At 48.9% G+C, this 17,488-nt stretch overlaps 1 protein-coding gene across 4 annotated transcripts in view; it reads right to left on the minus strand.

Moving 5' to 3' along the window:
- Nucleotides 1–630: 630 nt before the first annotated feature.
- Nucleotides 631–17,488, minus strand: part of LOC135545913 (equilibrative nucleobase transporter 1-like) — a 44,871-nt gene continuing 28,013 nt past the window's right edge. For all 4 annotated transcript variants that reach the window (XM_064973892.1, XM_064973894.1, XM_064973893.1 and 1 more), the window contains exons 5-13: nucleotides 17,338–17,414; nucleotides 16,986–17,078; nucleotides 16,741–16,880; nucleotides 10,289–10,407; nucleotides 6,502–6,645; nucleotides 5,808–5,915; nucleotides 5,096–5,282; nucleotides 4,793–4,916; nucleotides 631–3,376 (exon numbers count right to left, since the gene is read on the minus strand). In XM_064973892.1, the coding sequence (XP_064829964.1) occupies nucleotides 3,257–3,376; nucleotides 4,793–4,916; nucleotides 5,096–5,282; nucleotides 5,808–5,915; nucleotides 6,502–6,645; nucleotides 10,289–10,407; nucleotides 16,741–16,880; nucleotides 16,986–17,078; nucleotides 17,338–17,414 (1,112 nt within the window). In that variant the 3' untranslated portion in view covers nucleotides 631–3,256. The remainder of the gene's footprint in view (nucleotides 3,377–4,792; nucleotides 4,917–5,095; nucleotides 5,283–5,807; nucleotides 5,916–6,501; nucleotides 6,646–10,288; nucleotides 10,408–16,740; nucleotides 16,881–16,985; nucleotides 17,079–17,337; nucleotides 17,415–17,488) is intronic.

Here is a 17,488-nt window from a genome sequence, read left to right on the forward strand (position 1 = left end):
GTTGACTTCCATGCTTAAGGCATAGGTGCTCTAACTCATATATATATATATATATATATAAATCAGACACTGGTATATATATATGTATGGTGCTGTGCAACACTTGCTTTCTCATACAAAATCGCCAGTGAACCCAATAAAGGTTATTGCCGTTATGTGATTAGTTGATTTAACGCTTTAAAACACCCTCATCATGACATGGTTTGTTCACAGGTGAAGTAAAGGCCTTCTGGAAACAGGCTGTTTCCCCCAGTTAAACCAGTAGGTGGTAGACCTGTACAGCCTTTCCTGACAAAAATCATCTCAGACTCTTGAAGAGAGTCGTTTTGAATTCTTTTTGAATTTGAGACATTGGGGACCCAGGTTGGAACATGTAGTCAGTTCAGTATGTGTGGGCATGTTGAAAGCCAGACATAATCTCATCATCTGAGCATCTTCTTGCTCCCATCCAACTGAGCAGTTTCTCTGATCTTTAAATGACTTAGAATTCCTAAAATACATCAAACTGATTATCACATTCATTATTCTAAACGGCGTAATAAACACTAGATATGTTTTCCTTGACTGCCTGGATCCTACAATGTAAAACATGAGTATAGGGTTTTGGGCAGCAGTGTCACAGTGCACGGGTAGTTAATAATGCTTTATCAAATTTGATTGGTCACATACGCATGGTGAGCAGATGTTTTTGCGAGAGGAGCGAAATGCTTGTGCTTCTAGTTCCGACTGCAGCAATATCTAACAAGTAATCTAACAATTCCACAACAAATACCTAATACACACAAATCTAAGTAAAAGAGTGGTGTAAGAATATATACATACAGTGGGAAGAAAAAGTATGTGAACACTTTGGAATTACCTGGATTTCTGCATAAATTGGTCATACAATTTGATATGATCTTCATCTAAGTCACAACAATAGACATACACAGTGTGCTTAAACTAATAACACACAAATTATTGTATTTTTCTTGTCTATATTGAATGTATAATTTAAACATTTCACAGTGTAGTTTGGAAAAAGTATGTGAACCCCTCGGCTAATGACTTCTTGAAAGTTAATTGGAGTCAGGAGTCAGCTAACCTGGAGTCCAATCAATGAAACGAGATTGGAGATATTGGTTAGAGCTGGCCTGCCCTATAAAAAACACTCACAAAATTTGAGTTTCATATTCACAAGAAGCATTGCCTGACGTGAACCATGCCTTGAACAAAAGAGTTCTCAAGACCTAAGATTAAAAATGGTTGACTTGCATAAAGCTGGAAAGGGTTACAAAAGTATGTCTAAAAGACAAATTGTCTATAAATGGAGAAAGTAGAGCACTGTTGCTACTCTCCCTAGGAGTGGCCGTCCTGCAAAGATGACTGCAAGAGCACAGTGCAGAATGCTCAATGAGATTAAGATGAATCCTAGAGTGTCAGCTAAAGACGTACAGAAATCTCTGGAACATGCTAACATCTACAATAGGTAAACCACTAAATAAGAATAGTGTTCATGGGAGGACACCACAGAAGAAGCCACTGCTGTCCAAAAAAAACATTGCTGCACGTTTGAAGTTCGCAAAAGGGTACCTGGATGTTCCACAGCGCTACTGGCAAAATATTCTGTGGACAGATGCAACTACAGTTGAGTTGTTTGGAAGGAACACAACACTATGTGTGGAGACAAAAAGGCACAGCACACCAACATCAAAACCTCATCCTAAAGTATGGTGGAAGGAGCATCATGGTTTGGGGCTGCCTCAGGGCCTGGACAGCTTGACATCATCGATGGAAAAATGAATTCCCAAGTTTATCAAGACATTTCGCAGGAGGCTATCTGTCGGCCAATTGAAGCTCAACAGAAGTTGGGTGATGCAACAGGACAACGGCCCAAAACACAGAAATAAATCAACAACAGAATGGCTTCAACAGTAGAAAATATGCCTTCTGGAGTGGCCCAGTCCAAGTCCGGACCTCAACCCGATTGAGATGCTGTGTCATGACCTCAAGAGAGCGGTTCACACCAGACATTCCAAGAAAATTACTGAACTGAAACAATTTTGTAAAGAGGAATGGTCCAAAATTCCTCCTGACCGTTGTGCAGGTCTGGTCCACAACTACAGAAAACATTTGGTTGAGGTTATTGCTGCCAAAGGAGGGTCAACCAGTTATTAAATCCAAGGGTTCACATACTTTTTCCACCCTGCACGGTGTGTTCAATAAAAACATATAATTGTTTGTGTTGTTAGTTTAAGCAGACTGTGTTTGTCCATTGTTGTGACTTAGATGAAGATCACATTTTATGACCAATTTATGCAAAAATCCAGGTAATTCCAAAGGGTTCACATACTTTTTCTTGCCACTGTATAAATATATGGATGAGCAATGACTGAGTGGCAAAGGCAAGATGGAATAAAAATACACTACCGGTCCAAAGGTTTAGAACACCTACTCATTAAAGGGTTTTTATTTCTTACTGTTTTCTACATTGCAGAATAATAGTGAAAACAAACTATTAAATAACACATGGAATCATGTGGTAACCAAAAAAGGGTTAAACAAATCAAAATATATGTTCTATTTGAGATTCTTCAAATAGCCACCCTTTGCCTTGATGACAGCTTTGCACACTCTTGGCATTCTCTCAACTAGTTTCACCTGGAATGCCTTTCCAGTGGTGATGGAGTACCCACATATAGCTGAGCACTTGTTGGCTGCTTTTCCTTCACTCTGCGGTCCGACTCATCCCTAACCATCTCAATTTGGTTGAGGTCGGGGGGTTGTGGAGGCCAGATCATCTGATGCAGCACTCCATCACTCTCCTTTGTAAAATAGCTCTTACACAGCCTGGAGGTGTGTTGGGTCATTGTCCTGTTAAAAATCTAAAAATAGTCCCACTAAGCTCAAACCAGATGGGATGGGGTATCGCTGCGGAATGCTGTGGTAGCCATGCTGGTTAAGTGTGCCTTGAATTCTAAATAAATCACAGACAGTGTCACCAGAAAAGCACCCCCACACCATCACACCTCCTCCTCCGTGCTTCACGTTGGGAACCACACATGCAGGGATCATCCGTTTAACTACTCTGCGTCTCACAAAGTCACGGCGGTTGGAACCAAACATCTACAATTTGGACTCCAGACCAAAGGACACATTTCTACCGGTCTAATGTCCATTGCTCATGTTTCTTGGCTCAAGCAAGTCTCTTCTTCTTATTGGTGTCCTATAGTAGTGAGGGCTGAAATGACCATTTGAAAGTATTTTTAGAGCTGGTCTAAGAGGAAGGTGAGTCCTTGGGTTTACCCCTCCGGGCAGCCAGGCCACGACAATGCAGATAGACACAGACAGGATGGATGAAGGCCAGCAGGCTGAGTAACGTCAGACCTATGTTCACCTGTAGAGGGAAGAGAGAGAAGAAAGAGAGTGAGGAGGTGGGGGAAGGGAGATGGGGTCACCACTCTGCAATAACTCCACTTTAGAACATAATGGTAAGCTGAAAAGCTCTACCAGTGGCCAGTGTTGGGGAGGAGTGAACTACATATAGTTTAACTAGTCATTTAATGACAGTAGCTTGGGTGGTCGTTGAAATAAATTCAAATCTTGGTAGTGTTTTCAGTAGTAAATTACTTGTTTGCCATGTTCTTTAAATATATTTATTTATTTATTTTACCTTTATTTAACTAGGCAAGTCAGAACAACTAGGCAAAAATAAAAAAAAAATTTCAATGACAGCCTAGGAACAGTGGGTTAACTGCTGTATTCAGGGGCAGAACAACAGATTTTTAACTTGTCAGCTCAGGGATTTGATCTTGCAGAGTCCAACGCTCTAACTACTAGGCTACCTGCCCCCCATGTGGCAGTGTTGCTAACAAGTGTCGGGGAAGCTACTCGAGAAAATATAGTTTAAGAAGCTACTAATTATGATATCTAAACCTAAAATGTCATAGACTACAAATTGCAAGAACAAAACAGAACTTGTAATCACCCTGGAGTCAGATGTTAACAGAACGTGTAATCACCCTGGAGTCAGATGTTAACAGAACGTGTAATCACCCTGGAGTCAGATGTTAACAGAACGTGTAATCACCCTGGAGTCAGATGTTAACAGAACGTGTAATCACCCTGGAGTCAGATGTTAACAGAACATGAAATCACCCTGGAGTCAGATGTTAACAGAACGTGTAATCACCCTGGAGTCAGATGTTAACAGAATGTGTAATTTAGTCTCTTAAACACAAAAACGATTTATTAAGTGAGAAGTAGGCAGGTGTGATGCCGAAAAAGAAAGGAAATTCTTGCCGACTTCACCCATATTTTATTTTTGCCAAAAAAGTAGTGTGTAGTTAGCTACATCACCACATGGCAAACAAGTAATGAACTACTGAAAACTACCTAGATTAGAATTTAGTTCAACTTCCACCAAGCTACTGCAAAATGTAATTAAATGACTAGTTGAACTACATGTCATTCACTATTCCTCAACACTGTAGGAATTTCCTTTCTTTTTTGGCATCAGACCTTTTCACTTGAAACAGTTTTTGTGTTTACTGGGCTAAATTACACTTTCTTTTAACATCTGACTCCTGAGTGATTTATTCTTGCTATTTCTAGTCTATGACATTTAGATATGATCATTTATCACAAAGTAACTTCAGTAAAGTAAAGTAGATTTTTCTTAAGGGTAGCTTGACCTCTTCCAGTGTGAAGTGTTCGGTAACTTGTTAAACTGTATCGTCAAAGTAGCTTCCCCGACACTGCCAATGGTAAAGGTAGTATATCTGGTCATTCTAATGACAGTAGCTCCACTCACGTATAGTGGGTCTCCTCCCAGCACTCCTTTGACCAGGATAAAGCAGGGGTACTGCAGCAGAGAAACCACTGAAGACAGAGCCATGGCCATACCATACAGCTTCCCAAAGTGACAGGGAGGAAAACTACAGAGAGAGAGAGAGAGAGAGAGAGGCAAATTAATTGATTTGTTAGTACGGTACAAAAGTATGACACTAAGAAGGTGTTGGCGTCTATCCGTGCTCCCCTTATCCTGTTCCATTAGGTTTGTTATTGCAAACAACTGGTGTGTGTGTGTGTGTGTCTGTGTGTGTGTGTGACTCACACAATGCTGATGAAGGCTGCATGGCCTCCGTAGAGGAAGGATCGGTTGAGGACCTGCAGGATGAAGGTGAGGTACTGGAGGGGGAGGAAGGGGGTGGAGGCACAGATGGAGAACAGAACACACTGCAGCGCCGTCAGGGTCAGGGAGAACACCGACGCACGCAGGTCTGCCTCCTTCTCACTCACTCCTACACACAAACACACACACACACACACACCAAATACATATACACCAAACATATACAGTATGTACACACACAAGAAACACATGTACCCACACCAAACATACGTACCCACACACACAAAGACGCAAATCTCTATTCAATTCCGTCTTCTCCATGACATTTCTACGCCACCTCCGACACTACCACTTCCCTTACCCCTCTCCGAGCAGTAATGTAAAGTCAGAGGCTCTTCAAGCCAAATGTTCCTACAGTAAAATGTAATAAGAACATATACAAAATCTGGAGAAATTCAAATCTGACGCTGGTACGAGTCTAAAACCGGTCTTAGTGTGTTTGGTTTGGAGTGTGTGTGTGTGTGTGAGGTTTGGAGTGTGTGTGTGTGAGGTTTGGAGTGTGTGTGTGTTTGGTTTGGAGTGTGTGTGTGTGTTTGGTTTGGAGTGTGTGTGTGTTTGGTTTGGAGTGTGTGTGTGAGGTTTCACATGTGTGTTGTAGGGGGGTTGTAGTAGTGTGTATAGGTGAAGTTGGTACCGGCGGTCCTGGGCTTGCCCTTGTGTCGGTCCATGATGAGGCCGTTCCAGGGGGCACACAGCACCCCACACAGCTGGGTCACAGCAAACGCATTGGTGTACGTGCTCACTGCAGGGATAAACAGAGCGGAATAAGGACATGCTTAAAAAGAGAGAAGGGAAGCACTTTAAAGTAAATGTCTGGGAACATCTACCTTTTAAAAGTTAATATTATGTTAACTCATTTCCAAATAATGTTGTTGACTCATCCTATACTCGTATTTGTGGCCAAAACATCCATTAGAGAAAAAACACTTTACAAAAACCCCACCTCAAACTATTTTCTCAAACAGACCGTTTCAAAAATGCTTTGCTCCTTCCTAATAGAGGATGATGTCATCCACCTGAGAAGGATGAGCTGGCCATTCAACAGTCTACTCACATGAATATTTTTAATGACCGCTATACGCCCACACCATTCCAACACAGAAAAGCTGCTTTTTAACATACTTAATAAATAAAAAGAATTGGAAGGAAAACTATTACAATTATTGTAATTAATTATACGTCATATTTCATAGAAATCTGGAAACAATGGACAGTAACTTTAAATTAAAGGGTAACACTTTAAGTCAACTTGATTAAATGTCAATAAGATATTTAGAAACGTTTAAGACTGAACTATAATGCCTGTTAATAGACAATTGTGTGCGTACCCAGAGAGGGTTCTCCCTGGGTCAGTCTCTGCAGCATGGGGTTGAGGGTGCCGATGAACAGGTAGTGCCTCAGCTGCATGACAGAAAGCCACACCAGGTGCCAGAGGAAGAACTTGGACAGGAAACACTCCCAGAAAGTAGCCACTGAGAAGAGGAGGGGGTAGGGGGTTAGAGAGGTCAAATCAGTTACAAATTCACATAAGATTATGTAATTGTAGGAAACAAGGTCTGTACGGGCAACTAATCCTGAATATTTGGGACCAGGGAATGAGCAGAGCTGACATCAAGGTAACCTAAATCAAATCAAATCAAATCAAATTCTATTTGTCACATACACATGGTTAGCAGATGTTAATGCGAGTGTAGCGAAATGCTTGTGCTTCTAGTTCCGACAATGTAGTAATAACCAACAAGTAATCTAACTAACAATTCCTAATCTACTGTCTTATACACAGTGTAAGGGGATAAAGAATATGTACATAAGGATATATGAATGAGTGATGGTACAGAGCAGCATAGGCAAGATACAGTAGATGGTATCGAGTACAGTATATACATATGAGATGAGTATGTAAACAAAGTGGCATAGTTAAAGTGGCTAGTGATACATGTATTACATAAGGATGCAGTCGATGATATAGAGTACAGTATATACGTATGCATATGAGATGAATAATGTAGGGTAAGTAACATTATATAAGGTAGCATTGTTTAAAGTGGCTAGTGATATATTTACATCATTTCCCATCAATTCCCATTATTAAAGTGGCTGGAGTTGAGTCAGTGTCAGTGTGTTGGCAGCAGCCACTCAATGTTAGTGGTGGCTGTTAAAAAGTCTGATGGCCTTGAGATAGAAGCTGTTTTTCAGTCTCTCGGTCCCAGCTTTGATGCACCTGTACTGACCTCGCCTTCTGGATGATAGCGGGGTGAACAGGCAGTGGCTCGGGTGGTAGATGTCCTTGATGATCTTTATGGCCTTCCTGTAACATCGGGTGGTGTAGGTGTCCTGGAGGGCAGGTAGTTTGCCCCCGATGATGCGTTGTGCAGACCTCACTACCATCTGGAGAGCCTTACGGTTGAGGGCGGAGCAGTTGCCGTACCAGGTGGTGATACAGCCCGCCAGGATGCTCTCGATTGTGCATCTGTAGAAGTTTGTGAGTGCTTTTGGTGACAAGCCGAATTTATTCAGCCTCCTGAGGTTGAAGAGGCGCTGCTGCGCCTTCTTCACAATGCTGTCTGTGTGAGTGGACCAATTCAGTTTGTCTGTGATGTGTATGCCGAGGAACTTAAAACTTGCTACTCTCTCCACTACTGTTCCATCGATGTGGATAGGGGGGTGTTCCCTCTGCTGTTTCCTGAAGTCCACAATCATCTCCTTAGTTTTGTTGACGTTGAGTGTGAGGTTATTTTCCTGACACCACACTCCGAGGGCCCTCACCTCCTCCCTGTAGGCCGTCTCGTCGTTGTTGGTAATCAAGCCTACCACTGTTGTGTCGTCCGCAAACTTGATGATTGAGTTGGAGGCGTGCGTGGCCACGCTGTCGTGGGTGAACAGGGAGTACAGGAGAGGGCTCAGAACGCACCCTTGTGGGGCCCCAGTGTTGAGGATCAGCGGGGAGGAGATGTTGTTACCTACCCTCACCACCTGGGGGCGGCACGTCAGGAAGTCCAGCACCCAGTTGCACAGGGCGGGGTCGAGACCCAGGGTCTCGAGCTTGATGACAAGCTTGGAGGGTACTATGGTGTTGAATGCCGAGCTGTAGTCGATGAACAGCATTCTCACATAGGTATTCCTCTTGTCCAGATGGGTTAGGGCAGTGTGCAGTGTGGTTGAGATTGCATCGTCTGTGGACCTATTTGAGCGGTAAGCAAATTGGAGTGGGTCTAGGGTGTCAGGTAGGGTGGAGGTGATATGGTCCTTGACTAGTCTCTCAAAGCACTTCATGATGACGGAAGTGAGTGCTACGGGGCGGTAGTCGTTTAGCTCAGTTACCTTAGCTTTCTTGGGAACAGGAACGATGGTGGCCCTCTTGAAGCATGTGGGAACAGCAGACTGGTATAGGGATTGATTGAATATGTCCGTAAACACACCAGCCAGCTGGTCTGCGCATGCTCTGAGGGCGCGGCTGGGGATGCCGTCTGGGCCTGCAGCCTTGTGAGAGTTAACACGTTTAAATGTTTTACTCACCTCGGCTGCAGTGAAGGAGAGACCGCATTTTTCCGTTGCAGGCAGTGTCAGTGGCACTGTATTGTCCTCAAAGCGGGCAAAAAAGTTATTTAGTCTGCCTGGGAGCAAGACATCCTGGTCCGTGACTGGGCTGGATTTCTTCCTGTAGTCCGTGATTGACTGTAGACCCTGCCACATGCCTCTTGTGTCTGAGCCGTTGAATTGGGATTCTACTTTGTCTCTGTACTGACGCTTAGCTTGTTTGATAGCCTTACGGAGGGAATAGCTGCATTGTTTGTATTCAGTTATGTTACTAGACACCTTTCCCTGATTGAAAGCAGTGGTTCGCGCTTTCAGTTTCACACGAATGCTGCCATCAATCCAAGGTTTCTGGTTAGGGAATGTTTTAATCGTTGCTATGGGAACGACATCTTCAACGCACGTTCTAATGAACTCGCACACCAAATCAGCGTATTCGTCAATGTTGTTATTTGACGCAATACGAAACATGTCCCAGTCCACGTGATGGAAGCAGTCTTGGAGTGTGGAGTCAGCTTGGTCGGACCAGCGTTGGACAGACCTCAGCGTGGGAGCTTCTTTTTTAGCTTTTGTCTGTAGGCAGGTATCAGCAAAATGGAGTCGTGGTCAGCTTTTCCGAAAGGGGGCGGGGCAGGGCCTTATATGCGTCGCGGAAGTTAGAGTAACAGTGATCCAAGGTTTTTCCGCCCCTGGTTGCGCAATCGATATGCTGATAAAATTTAGGGAGTCTTGTTTTCAGATTAGCCTTGTTAAAATCCCCAACAACGATGAATGCAGCCTCCGGATAAATGGTTTCCAGTTTGCAAAGAGTTAAATAAAGTTAGTTCAGAGCCATCGATGTGTCTGCTTGGGGGGGGATATATACGGCTGTGATTATAATCGAAGAGAATTCTCTTTGTAGGTAATGCGGTCTACATTTGATTGTGAGGAATTCTAAATCAGGTGAACAGAAGGATTTGAGTTCCTGTATGTTTCTTTCATCGCACCATGCCTCGTTAGCCATAAGGCATACACCCCCAGCCCTCTTCTTACCAGAAAGGTGTTTGTTTCTGTCGGCGCGATGCGTGGAGAAACCCGTTGGCTGCACCGCTTCGGATAGCGTCTCTCCAGTGAGCCATGTTTCCGTGAAGCACAGAACGTTACAGTCTCTGATGTCCCTCTGGAATGCTACCCTTGCTCGGATTTCATCAACCTTGTTGTCAAGAGACTGGACATTGGCAAGAAGAATGCTAGGAAGTGGGGCACGATGTGCCCGTCTCCGTAGTCTGACCAGAAGACCGCTACGTTTCCCTCTTTTACGGAGTCGTTTTTTGGGGTCGCTGCATGCGATCCATTCCGTTGTCCTGTTTGTAAGGCAGAACACAGGATCCGCGTCGCGAAAAACATATTCTTGGTCGTACTGATGGTGAGTTGACGCTGATCTTATATACAGTAGTTCTTCTCGGCTGTATGTAATGAAACCTAAGATGATCTGGGGTACTAATGTAAGAAATAACACGTAAAAAAACAAAAAACTGCATAGTTTCCTAGGAACGCGAAGCGAGGCGGCCATCTCTGTCGGCGCCGGTATTAACTACACACCTTTCTCTGCGCTCTCCTTGTTAAAAGGCATTTCCTCCGTGACATCATCCCTCTGCATGTTGTCGTTGGCTGCTGCCTGTTCTGAGCTGAAGGTCTTGGCCTGGCCACGGCTCTTCATCCTGTCACAGGAAGTAACGGCAACACTGGTTAGAGTCACACAGGGAGGCCAGACAGACCAGGGGGTGTGCTGGGGGTCTCTAGTATTTGTTGGACCTTCGTCGAAGAGCAACAAACATTCAGCAGACATTTATTCCCTTCCTTCCCTTGGTCTATTTTCTGTCCAGTCGCTGTGCTGTGGAGGGGGTAGGGGATGTGTTCTTACCCATAGGTGTAGCCCTCAGGGAGGGGGAAGGGGATGTGTTCTTACCCGTAGGTGTAGCCCTAAGGGAGGGGGTAGGGGATGTGTTCTTACCCATAGGTGTAGCCCTCAGGGAGGGGGTAGGGGATGTGTTCTTACCCATAGGTGTAGCCCTCAGGGAGGGGGTAGGGGATGTGTTCTTACCCGTAGGTGTAGCCCTCAGGGAGGGGGTAGGGGATGTGTTCTTACCCGTAGGTGTAGTCCTCAGGGAGGGGGTAGGGGATGTGTTCTTACCCATAGGTGTAGCCCTCAGGGAGGGGGTAGGGGGTAGGGGATGTGTTCTTACCCGTGGGTGTAGCCCTCAGGGAGGGGGTAGGGGATGTGTTCTTACCTGTAGGTGTAGCCCTCAGGGAGGGGGTAGGGGATGTGTTCTTACCCGTAGGTGTATCCCTCAGGGAGGGGGTAGGGGATGTGTTCTTACCTGTAGGTGTAGCCCTCAGGGAGGGGGTAGGGGATGTGTTCTTACCCGTAGGTGTAGCCCTCAAGGAGGGGGTAGAGGATGTGTTCTTACCCATAGGTGTAGCCCTCAGGGAGGGGGTAGGGGATGTGTTCTTACCCGTAGGTGTAGCCCTCAGGGAGGGGTAGGGGATGTGTTCTTACCCGTAGGTGTAGCCCTCAGGGAGGGGGTAGGGGATGTGTTCTTACCCGTAGGTGTAGCCCTTAGGGAGGGGGTAGGGGATGTGTTCTTACCCATACGTGTAGCCCTCAGGGAGGGGGTAGGGGATGTGTTCTTACCCGTAGGTGTAGCCCTCAGGGAGGGGGTAGGGGATGTGTTCTTACCCATAGGTGTAGCACTCAGGGAGGGGGTAGAGGATGTGTTCTTACCCATAGGTGTAGCCCTCAGGGAGGGGGTAGGGGATGTGTTCTTACCCGTGGGTGTATCTCTCAGGGAGGGGGTAGGGGATGTGTTCTTACCCATAGGTGTATCCCTCGGGGAGGTGGTAGGAGATGTGCTCTTACCCGTAGGTGTAGCCCTCAGGGAGGGGGTAGGGGATGTGTTCTGACCCGTAGGTGTAGCCCTTAGGGAGGGGGTAGGGGATGTGTTCTTACCCATAGGTGTAGCCCTCAGGGAGGGGGTAGGGGATGTGTTCTTACCCGTAGGTGTAGCCCTCAGGGAGGGGGTAGGGGATGTGTTCTTACCCATAGGTGTAGCACTCAGGGAGGGGGTAGAGGATGTGTTCTTACCCATAGGTGTAGCCCTCAGGGAGGGGGTAGGGGATGTGTTCTTACCCGTATGTGTAGCCCTCAGGGAGGGGGTAGGGGATGTGTTCTTACCCGTAGGTGTAGCCCTCGGGGAGGGGGAAGGGGATGTGTTCTTAACCGTGGGTGTATCTCTCAGGGAGGGGGTAGGGGATGTGTTCTTACCCATAGGTGTATCCCTCGGGGAGGTGGTAGGAGATGTGTTCTTACCCATAGGTGTAGCCCTCTGGGAGGGGTAGGGGATGTGTTCTTACCCATAGGTGTATCCCTCAGGGAGGGGTAGGGGATGTGTTCTTACCCGTAGGTGTATCCCTCGGGGAGGTGGTAGGAGATATGTTCTTACCCGTAGGTGTAGCCCTCAGGGAGGGGGTAGGGGATGTGTTCTTACCCGTAGGTGTAGCCCTCGGGGGGGGTAGGGGATGTGTTCTTACCCATAGGTGTAGCCCTCAGGGAGGGGGTAGGGGATGTGTTCTTACCCGTAGGTGTAGCCCTCAGGGAGGGGGTAGGGGATGTGTTCTTACCCATAGGTGTAGCCCTCAGGGAGGGGTAGGGTATGTGTTCTTACCCGTAGGTGTAGCCCTCGGGGAGGGGGTAGGGGATGTGTTCCTACCCATAGGTGTAGCCCTCAGGGAGGGGGTAGGGGATGTGTTCTTACCCGTGGGTGTATCTCTCAGGGGGGGGTAGGGGATGTGTTCTTACCCGTAGGTGTATCCCTCGGGGAGGTCGTAGGAGATGTGTTCTTACCCGTAGGTGTAGCCCTCAGGGAGGGGGTAGGGGATGTGTTCTTACCCATAGGTGTATCCCTCAGGGAGGGGGTAGGGGATGTGTTCTTACCCGTGGGTGTATCTCTCAGGGAGGGGGTAGGGGATGTGTTCTTACCCGTAGGTGTATCCCTCGGGGAGGTGGTAGGAGATGTGTTCTTACCCATAGGTGTAGCCCTCGGGGAGGGGGAAGGGGATGTGTTCTTAACCGTGGGTGTATCTCTCAGGGAGGGGGTAGGGGATGTGTTCTTACCCATAGGTGTATCCCTCGGGGAGGTGGTAGGAGATGTGTTCTTACCCGTAGGTGTAGCCCTCAGGGAGGGGGTAGGGGATGTGTTCTTACCCATAGGTGTATCCCTCAGGGAGGGGGTAGGGGATGTGTTCTTACCCGTGGGTGTATCTCTCAGGGAGGGGGTAGGGGATGTGTTCTTACCCGTAGGTGTATCCCTCGGGGAGGTGGTAGGAGATGTGTTCTTACCCGTAGGTGTAGCCCTCAGGGAGGGGGTAGGGGATGTGATCTTACCCGTAGGTGTAGTCCTCAGGGAGGGGGTAGGGGATGTGTTCTTACCCGTAGGTGTAGCCCTCAGGGAGGGGTAGGGGATGTGTTCTTACCCGTAGGTGTAGTCCTCAGGGAGGGGGTAGGGGATGTGTTCTTACCCATAGGTGTATCCCTCAGGGAGGGGGTAGGGGATGTGTTCTTACCCGTAGGTGTAGCCCTCGGGGAGGGGGTAGGGGATGTGTTCTTACCCGTAGGTGTAGCCCTCAGGGAGGGGGTAGGGTATGTGTTCTTACCCGTAGGTGTAGCCCTCAGGGAGGGGGTAGGGGATGTGTTCTTACCCGTAGGTGTAGCCCTCGGGGAGGGGGTAGGGGATGTGTTCTTACCCGTAGGTGTAGCCCTCAGGGAGGGGGTAGGGGATGTGTTCTTACCCGTAGGTGTAGCCCTCGGGGAGGGGGTAGGGGATGTGTTCTTACCCATAGGTGTAGCCCTCAGGGAGGGGGTAGGGGATGTGTTCTTACCCGTAGGTGTAGCCCTCAGGGAGGGGGTAGGGGATGTGTTCTTACCCATAGGTGTAGCCCTCAGGGAGGGGGTAGGGTATGTGTTCTTACCCGTAGGTGTAGCCCTCGGGGAGGGGGTAGGGGATGTGTTCCTACCCATAGGTGTAGCCCTCAGGGAGGGGGTAGGGGATGTGTTCTTACCCGTGGGTGTATCTCTCAGGGAGGGGGTAGGGGATGTGTTCTTACCCGTAGGTGTAGCCCTCGGGGAGGGGGTAGGGGATGTGTTCCTACCCATAGGTGTAGCCCTCAGGGAGGGGGTAGGGGATGTGTTCTTACCCGTGGGTGTATCTCTCAGGGAGGGGGTAGGGGATGTGTTCTTACCCGTAGGTGTATCCCTCGGGGAGGTCGTAGGAGATGTGTTCTTACCCGTAGGTGTAGCCCTCAGGGAGGGGGTAGGGGATGTGTTCTTACCCATAGGTGTATCCCTCAGGGAGGGGGTAGGGGATGTGTTCTTACCCGTGGGTGTATCTCTCAGGGAGGGGTAGGGGATGTGTTCTTACCCGTAGGTGTATCCCTCGGGGAGGTGGTAGGAGATGTGTTCTTACCCATAGGTGTAGCCCTCGGGGAGGGGGAAGGGGATGTGTTCTTAACCGTGGGTGTATCTCTCAGGGAGGGGGTAGGGGATGTGTTCTTACCCGTAGGTGTAGCCCTCGGGGAGGGGGTAGGGGATGTGTTCTTACCCATAGGTGTAGCCCTCAGGGAGGGGGTAGGGGATGTGTTCTTACCCGTAGGTGTAGCCCTCAGGGAGGGGGTAGGGGATGTGTTCTTACCCATAGGTGTAGCCCTCAGGGAGGGGGTAGGGTATGTGTTCTTACCCGTAGGTGTAGCCCTCGGGGAGGGGGTAGGGGGATGTGTTCCTACCCATAGGTGTAGCCCTCAGGGAGGGGGTAGGGGATGTGTTCTTACCCGTGGGTGTATCTCTCTGGGAGGGGGTAGGGGATGTGTTCTTACCCGTAGGTGTAGCCCTCGGGGAGGGGGTAGGGGATGTGTTCCTACCCATAGGTGTAGCCCTCAGGGAGGGGGTAGGGGATGTGTTCTTACCCGTGGGTGTATCTCTCAGGGAGGGGGTAGGGGATGTGTTCTTACCCGTAGGTGTATCCCTCGGGGAGGTCGTAGGAGATGTGTTCTTACCCGTAGGTGTAGCCCTCAGGGAGGGGGTAGGGGATGTGTTCTTACCCATAGGTGTATCCCTCAGGGAGGGGGTAGGGGATGTGTTCTTACCCGTGGGTGTATCTCTCAGGGAGGGGGTAGGGGATGTGTTCTTACCCGTAGGTGTATCCCTCGGGGAGGTGGTAGGAGATGTGTTCTTACCCATAGGTGTAGCCCTCGGGGAGGGGGAAGGGGATGTGTTCTTAACCGTGGGTGTATCTCTCAGGGAGGGGGTAGGGGATGTGTTCTTACCCATAGGTGTATCCCTCGGGGAGGTGGTAGGAGATGTGTTCTTACCCGTAGGTGTAGCCCTCAGGGAGGGGGTAGGGGATGTGTTCTTACCCGTAGGTGTAGTCCTCAGGGAGGGGGTAGGGGATGTGTTCTTACCCATAGGTGTATCCCTCAGGGAGGGGGTAGGGGATGTGTTCTTACCCGTAGGTGTAGCCCTCGGGGAGGGGGTAGGGGATGTGTTCTTACCCGTAGGTGTAGCCCTCAGGGAGGGGGTAGGGTATGTGTTCTTACCCGTAGGTGTAGCCCTCAGGGAGGGGTAGGGGATGTGTTCTTACCCGTAGGTGTAGCCCTCGGGGAGGGGGTAGGGGATGTGTTCTTACCCGTAGGTGTAGCCCTCAGGGAGGGGGTAGGGGATGTGTTCTTACCCGTAGGTGTAGCCCTCGGGGAGGAGGTAGGAGATGTGTTCTTACCCATAGGTGTAGCCCTTAGGGAGGGGGTAGGGGATGTGTTCTTACCCGTAGGTGTAGCCCTCAGGGAGGGGGTAGGGGATGTGTTCTTACCCGTAGGTGTAGTCCTCAAGGAGGGGGTAGGAGATGTGTTCTTACCTGTAGGTGTAGCCCTCAGGGAGGGGGTAGGAGATGTGTTCTTACCTGTAGGTGTAGCCCTCAGGGAGGGGGTAGGAGATGTGTTCTTACCCGTAGGTGTATCCCTCAGGGAGGGGTTAGGGGATGTGTTCTTACCCGTAGGTGTAGCCCTCAGGGAGGGGGTAGGGGATGTGTTCTTACCCGTAGGTGTATCCCTCGGGGAGGTGGTAGGAGATGTGCTCTATTGTAAAGTGGCTGTTCCACTGATGTCAGAAGGTGAATTCACCAATTTGTAAGTCGCTCTGGATAAGAGCGTCTGCTAAATGACTTAAATGTAAATGCTCTTACCCGTAGGTGTAGCCCTCAGGGAGGGGGTAGGGGATGTGTTCTTACCCGTAGGTGTAGCCCTCAGGGAGGGGGTAGGGGATGTGTTCTTACCCGTAGGTGTAGCCCTCGGGGAGGGGGTAGGGGATGTGTTCTTACCCATAGGTGTAGCCCTCAGGGAGGGGGTAGGGGATGTGTTCTTACCCGTAGGTGTAGCCCTCAGGGAGGGGGTAGGGGATGTGTTTTTACCCATAGGTGTAGCCCTCAGGGAGGGGGTAGGGTATGTGTTCTTACCCGTAGGTGTAGCCCTCGGGGAGGGGGTAGGGGATGTGTTCTTACCCAAAGGTGTAGCCCTCGGGGAAGGGGTAGGGGATGTGTTCTTACCCGTGGGTGTATCTCTCAGGGAGGGGGTAGGGGATGTGTTCTTACCCGTAGGTGTATCCCTCTGCGAGGTGGTAGGAGATGTGTTCTTACCCGTAGGTGTAGCCCTCAGGGAGGGGGTAGGGGATGTGTTCTTACCCATAGGTGTATCCCTCAGGGAGGGGGTAGGGGATGTGTTCTTACCCGTAGGTGTATCCCTCGGGGAGGTGGTAGGAGATGTGTTCTTACCCGTAGGTGTAGTCCTCAAGGAGGGGGTAGGAGATGTGTTCTTACCTGTAGGTGTAGCCCTCAGGGAGGGGGTAGGAGATGTGTTCTTACCTGTAGGTGTAGCCCTCAGGGAGGGGGTAGGAGATGTGTTCTTACCCGTAGGTGTATCCCTCAGGGAGGTGGTAGGAGATGTGTTCTTACCCGTAGGTGTAGCCCTCAGGGAGGGGGTAGGGGATGTGTGTTCTGGGTAGAAGGAGGAAGGTCCTGGCCAGGTGGATGATGCCACACGCAGCCAGGAAGAGGAAAGAGGCACGTAGAGAGATCCCAACCTCAAATAGCAGCTAGAGGGAGACACGAGGGAAGAAATCACCATCATCATCATCTTAATTAACTCATGGACAGCTACCGACTGATAGTCTGTGGGCGGGTGTGATTAACAATGTTACCTTGACGATGAGGAAGACGGCGGAGGAGGAGTCGAAGGCACCATTGTAAAGGGTGATGACAGTGGAGCGAGCGGAACCAAACAGGTTGCCTATCTACAGGGGGCCACAGAGAGGGGAAACATAACTCGCCAGGCCTGTGTGTCTGAGTGTCTCATGCTTCTCATCAGTACACACCACAGACTGACAAAACCACAGGATAAAGGGAAGCAAATGTATGGCCCAAGGCAAGGTTGTCCATGGTTACATCAAGGGTATGTTCTCAGTCACGGTCCTGTTTACTGAGAGAACCCTGAGGACTGCTGTGTACATGACTGATGTGTATTCAGGAGGTCATAAATATGAGAGGACGGACCTGCATGTTGGTGACCAGAAACAATATGCCTCCCACAGCGATGAAGGACAGGGCCGGAAAGAGGAGAGAGGAGAGAGCTGAGAAAGAAAAAACAACAGACTTATCCCTCTTGAGATCTTGCGAATTGCTGATGAAAGTGTAACTATCTTGT

The sequence above is a fragment of the Oncorhynchus masou genome, chromosome 9 (assembly GCF_036934945.1).
Source record: "Oncorhynchus masou masou isolate Uvic2021 chromosome 9, UVic_Omas_1.1, whole genome shotgun sequence".
In the NCBI taxonomy this organism is placed as follows: domain Eukaryota; kingdom Metazoa; phylum Chordata; class Actinopteri; order Salmoniformes; family Salmonidae; genus Oncorhynchus; species Oncorhynchus masou.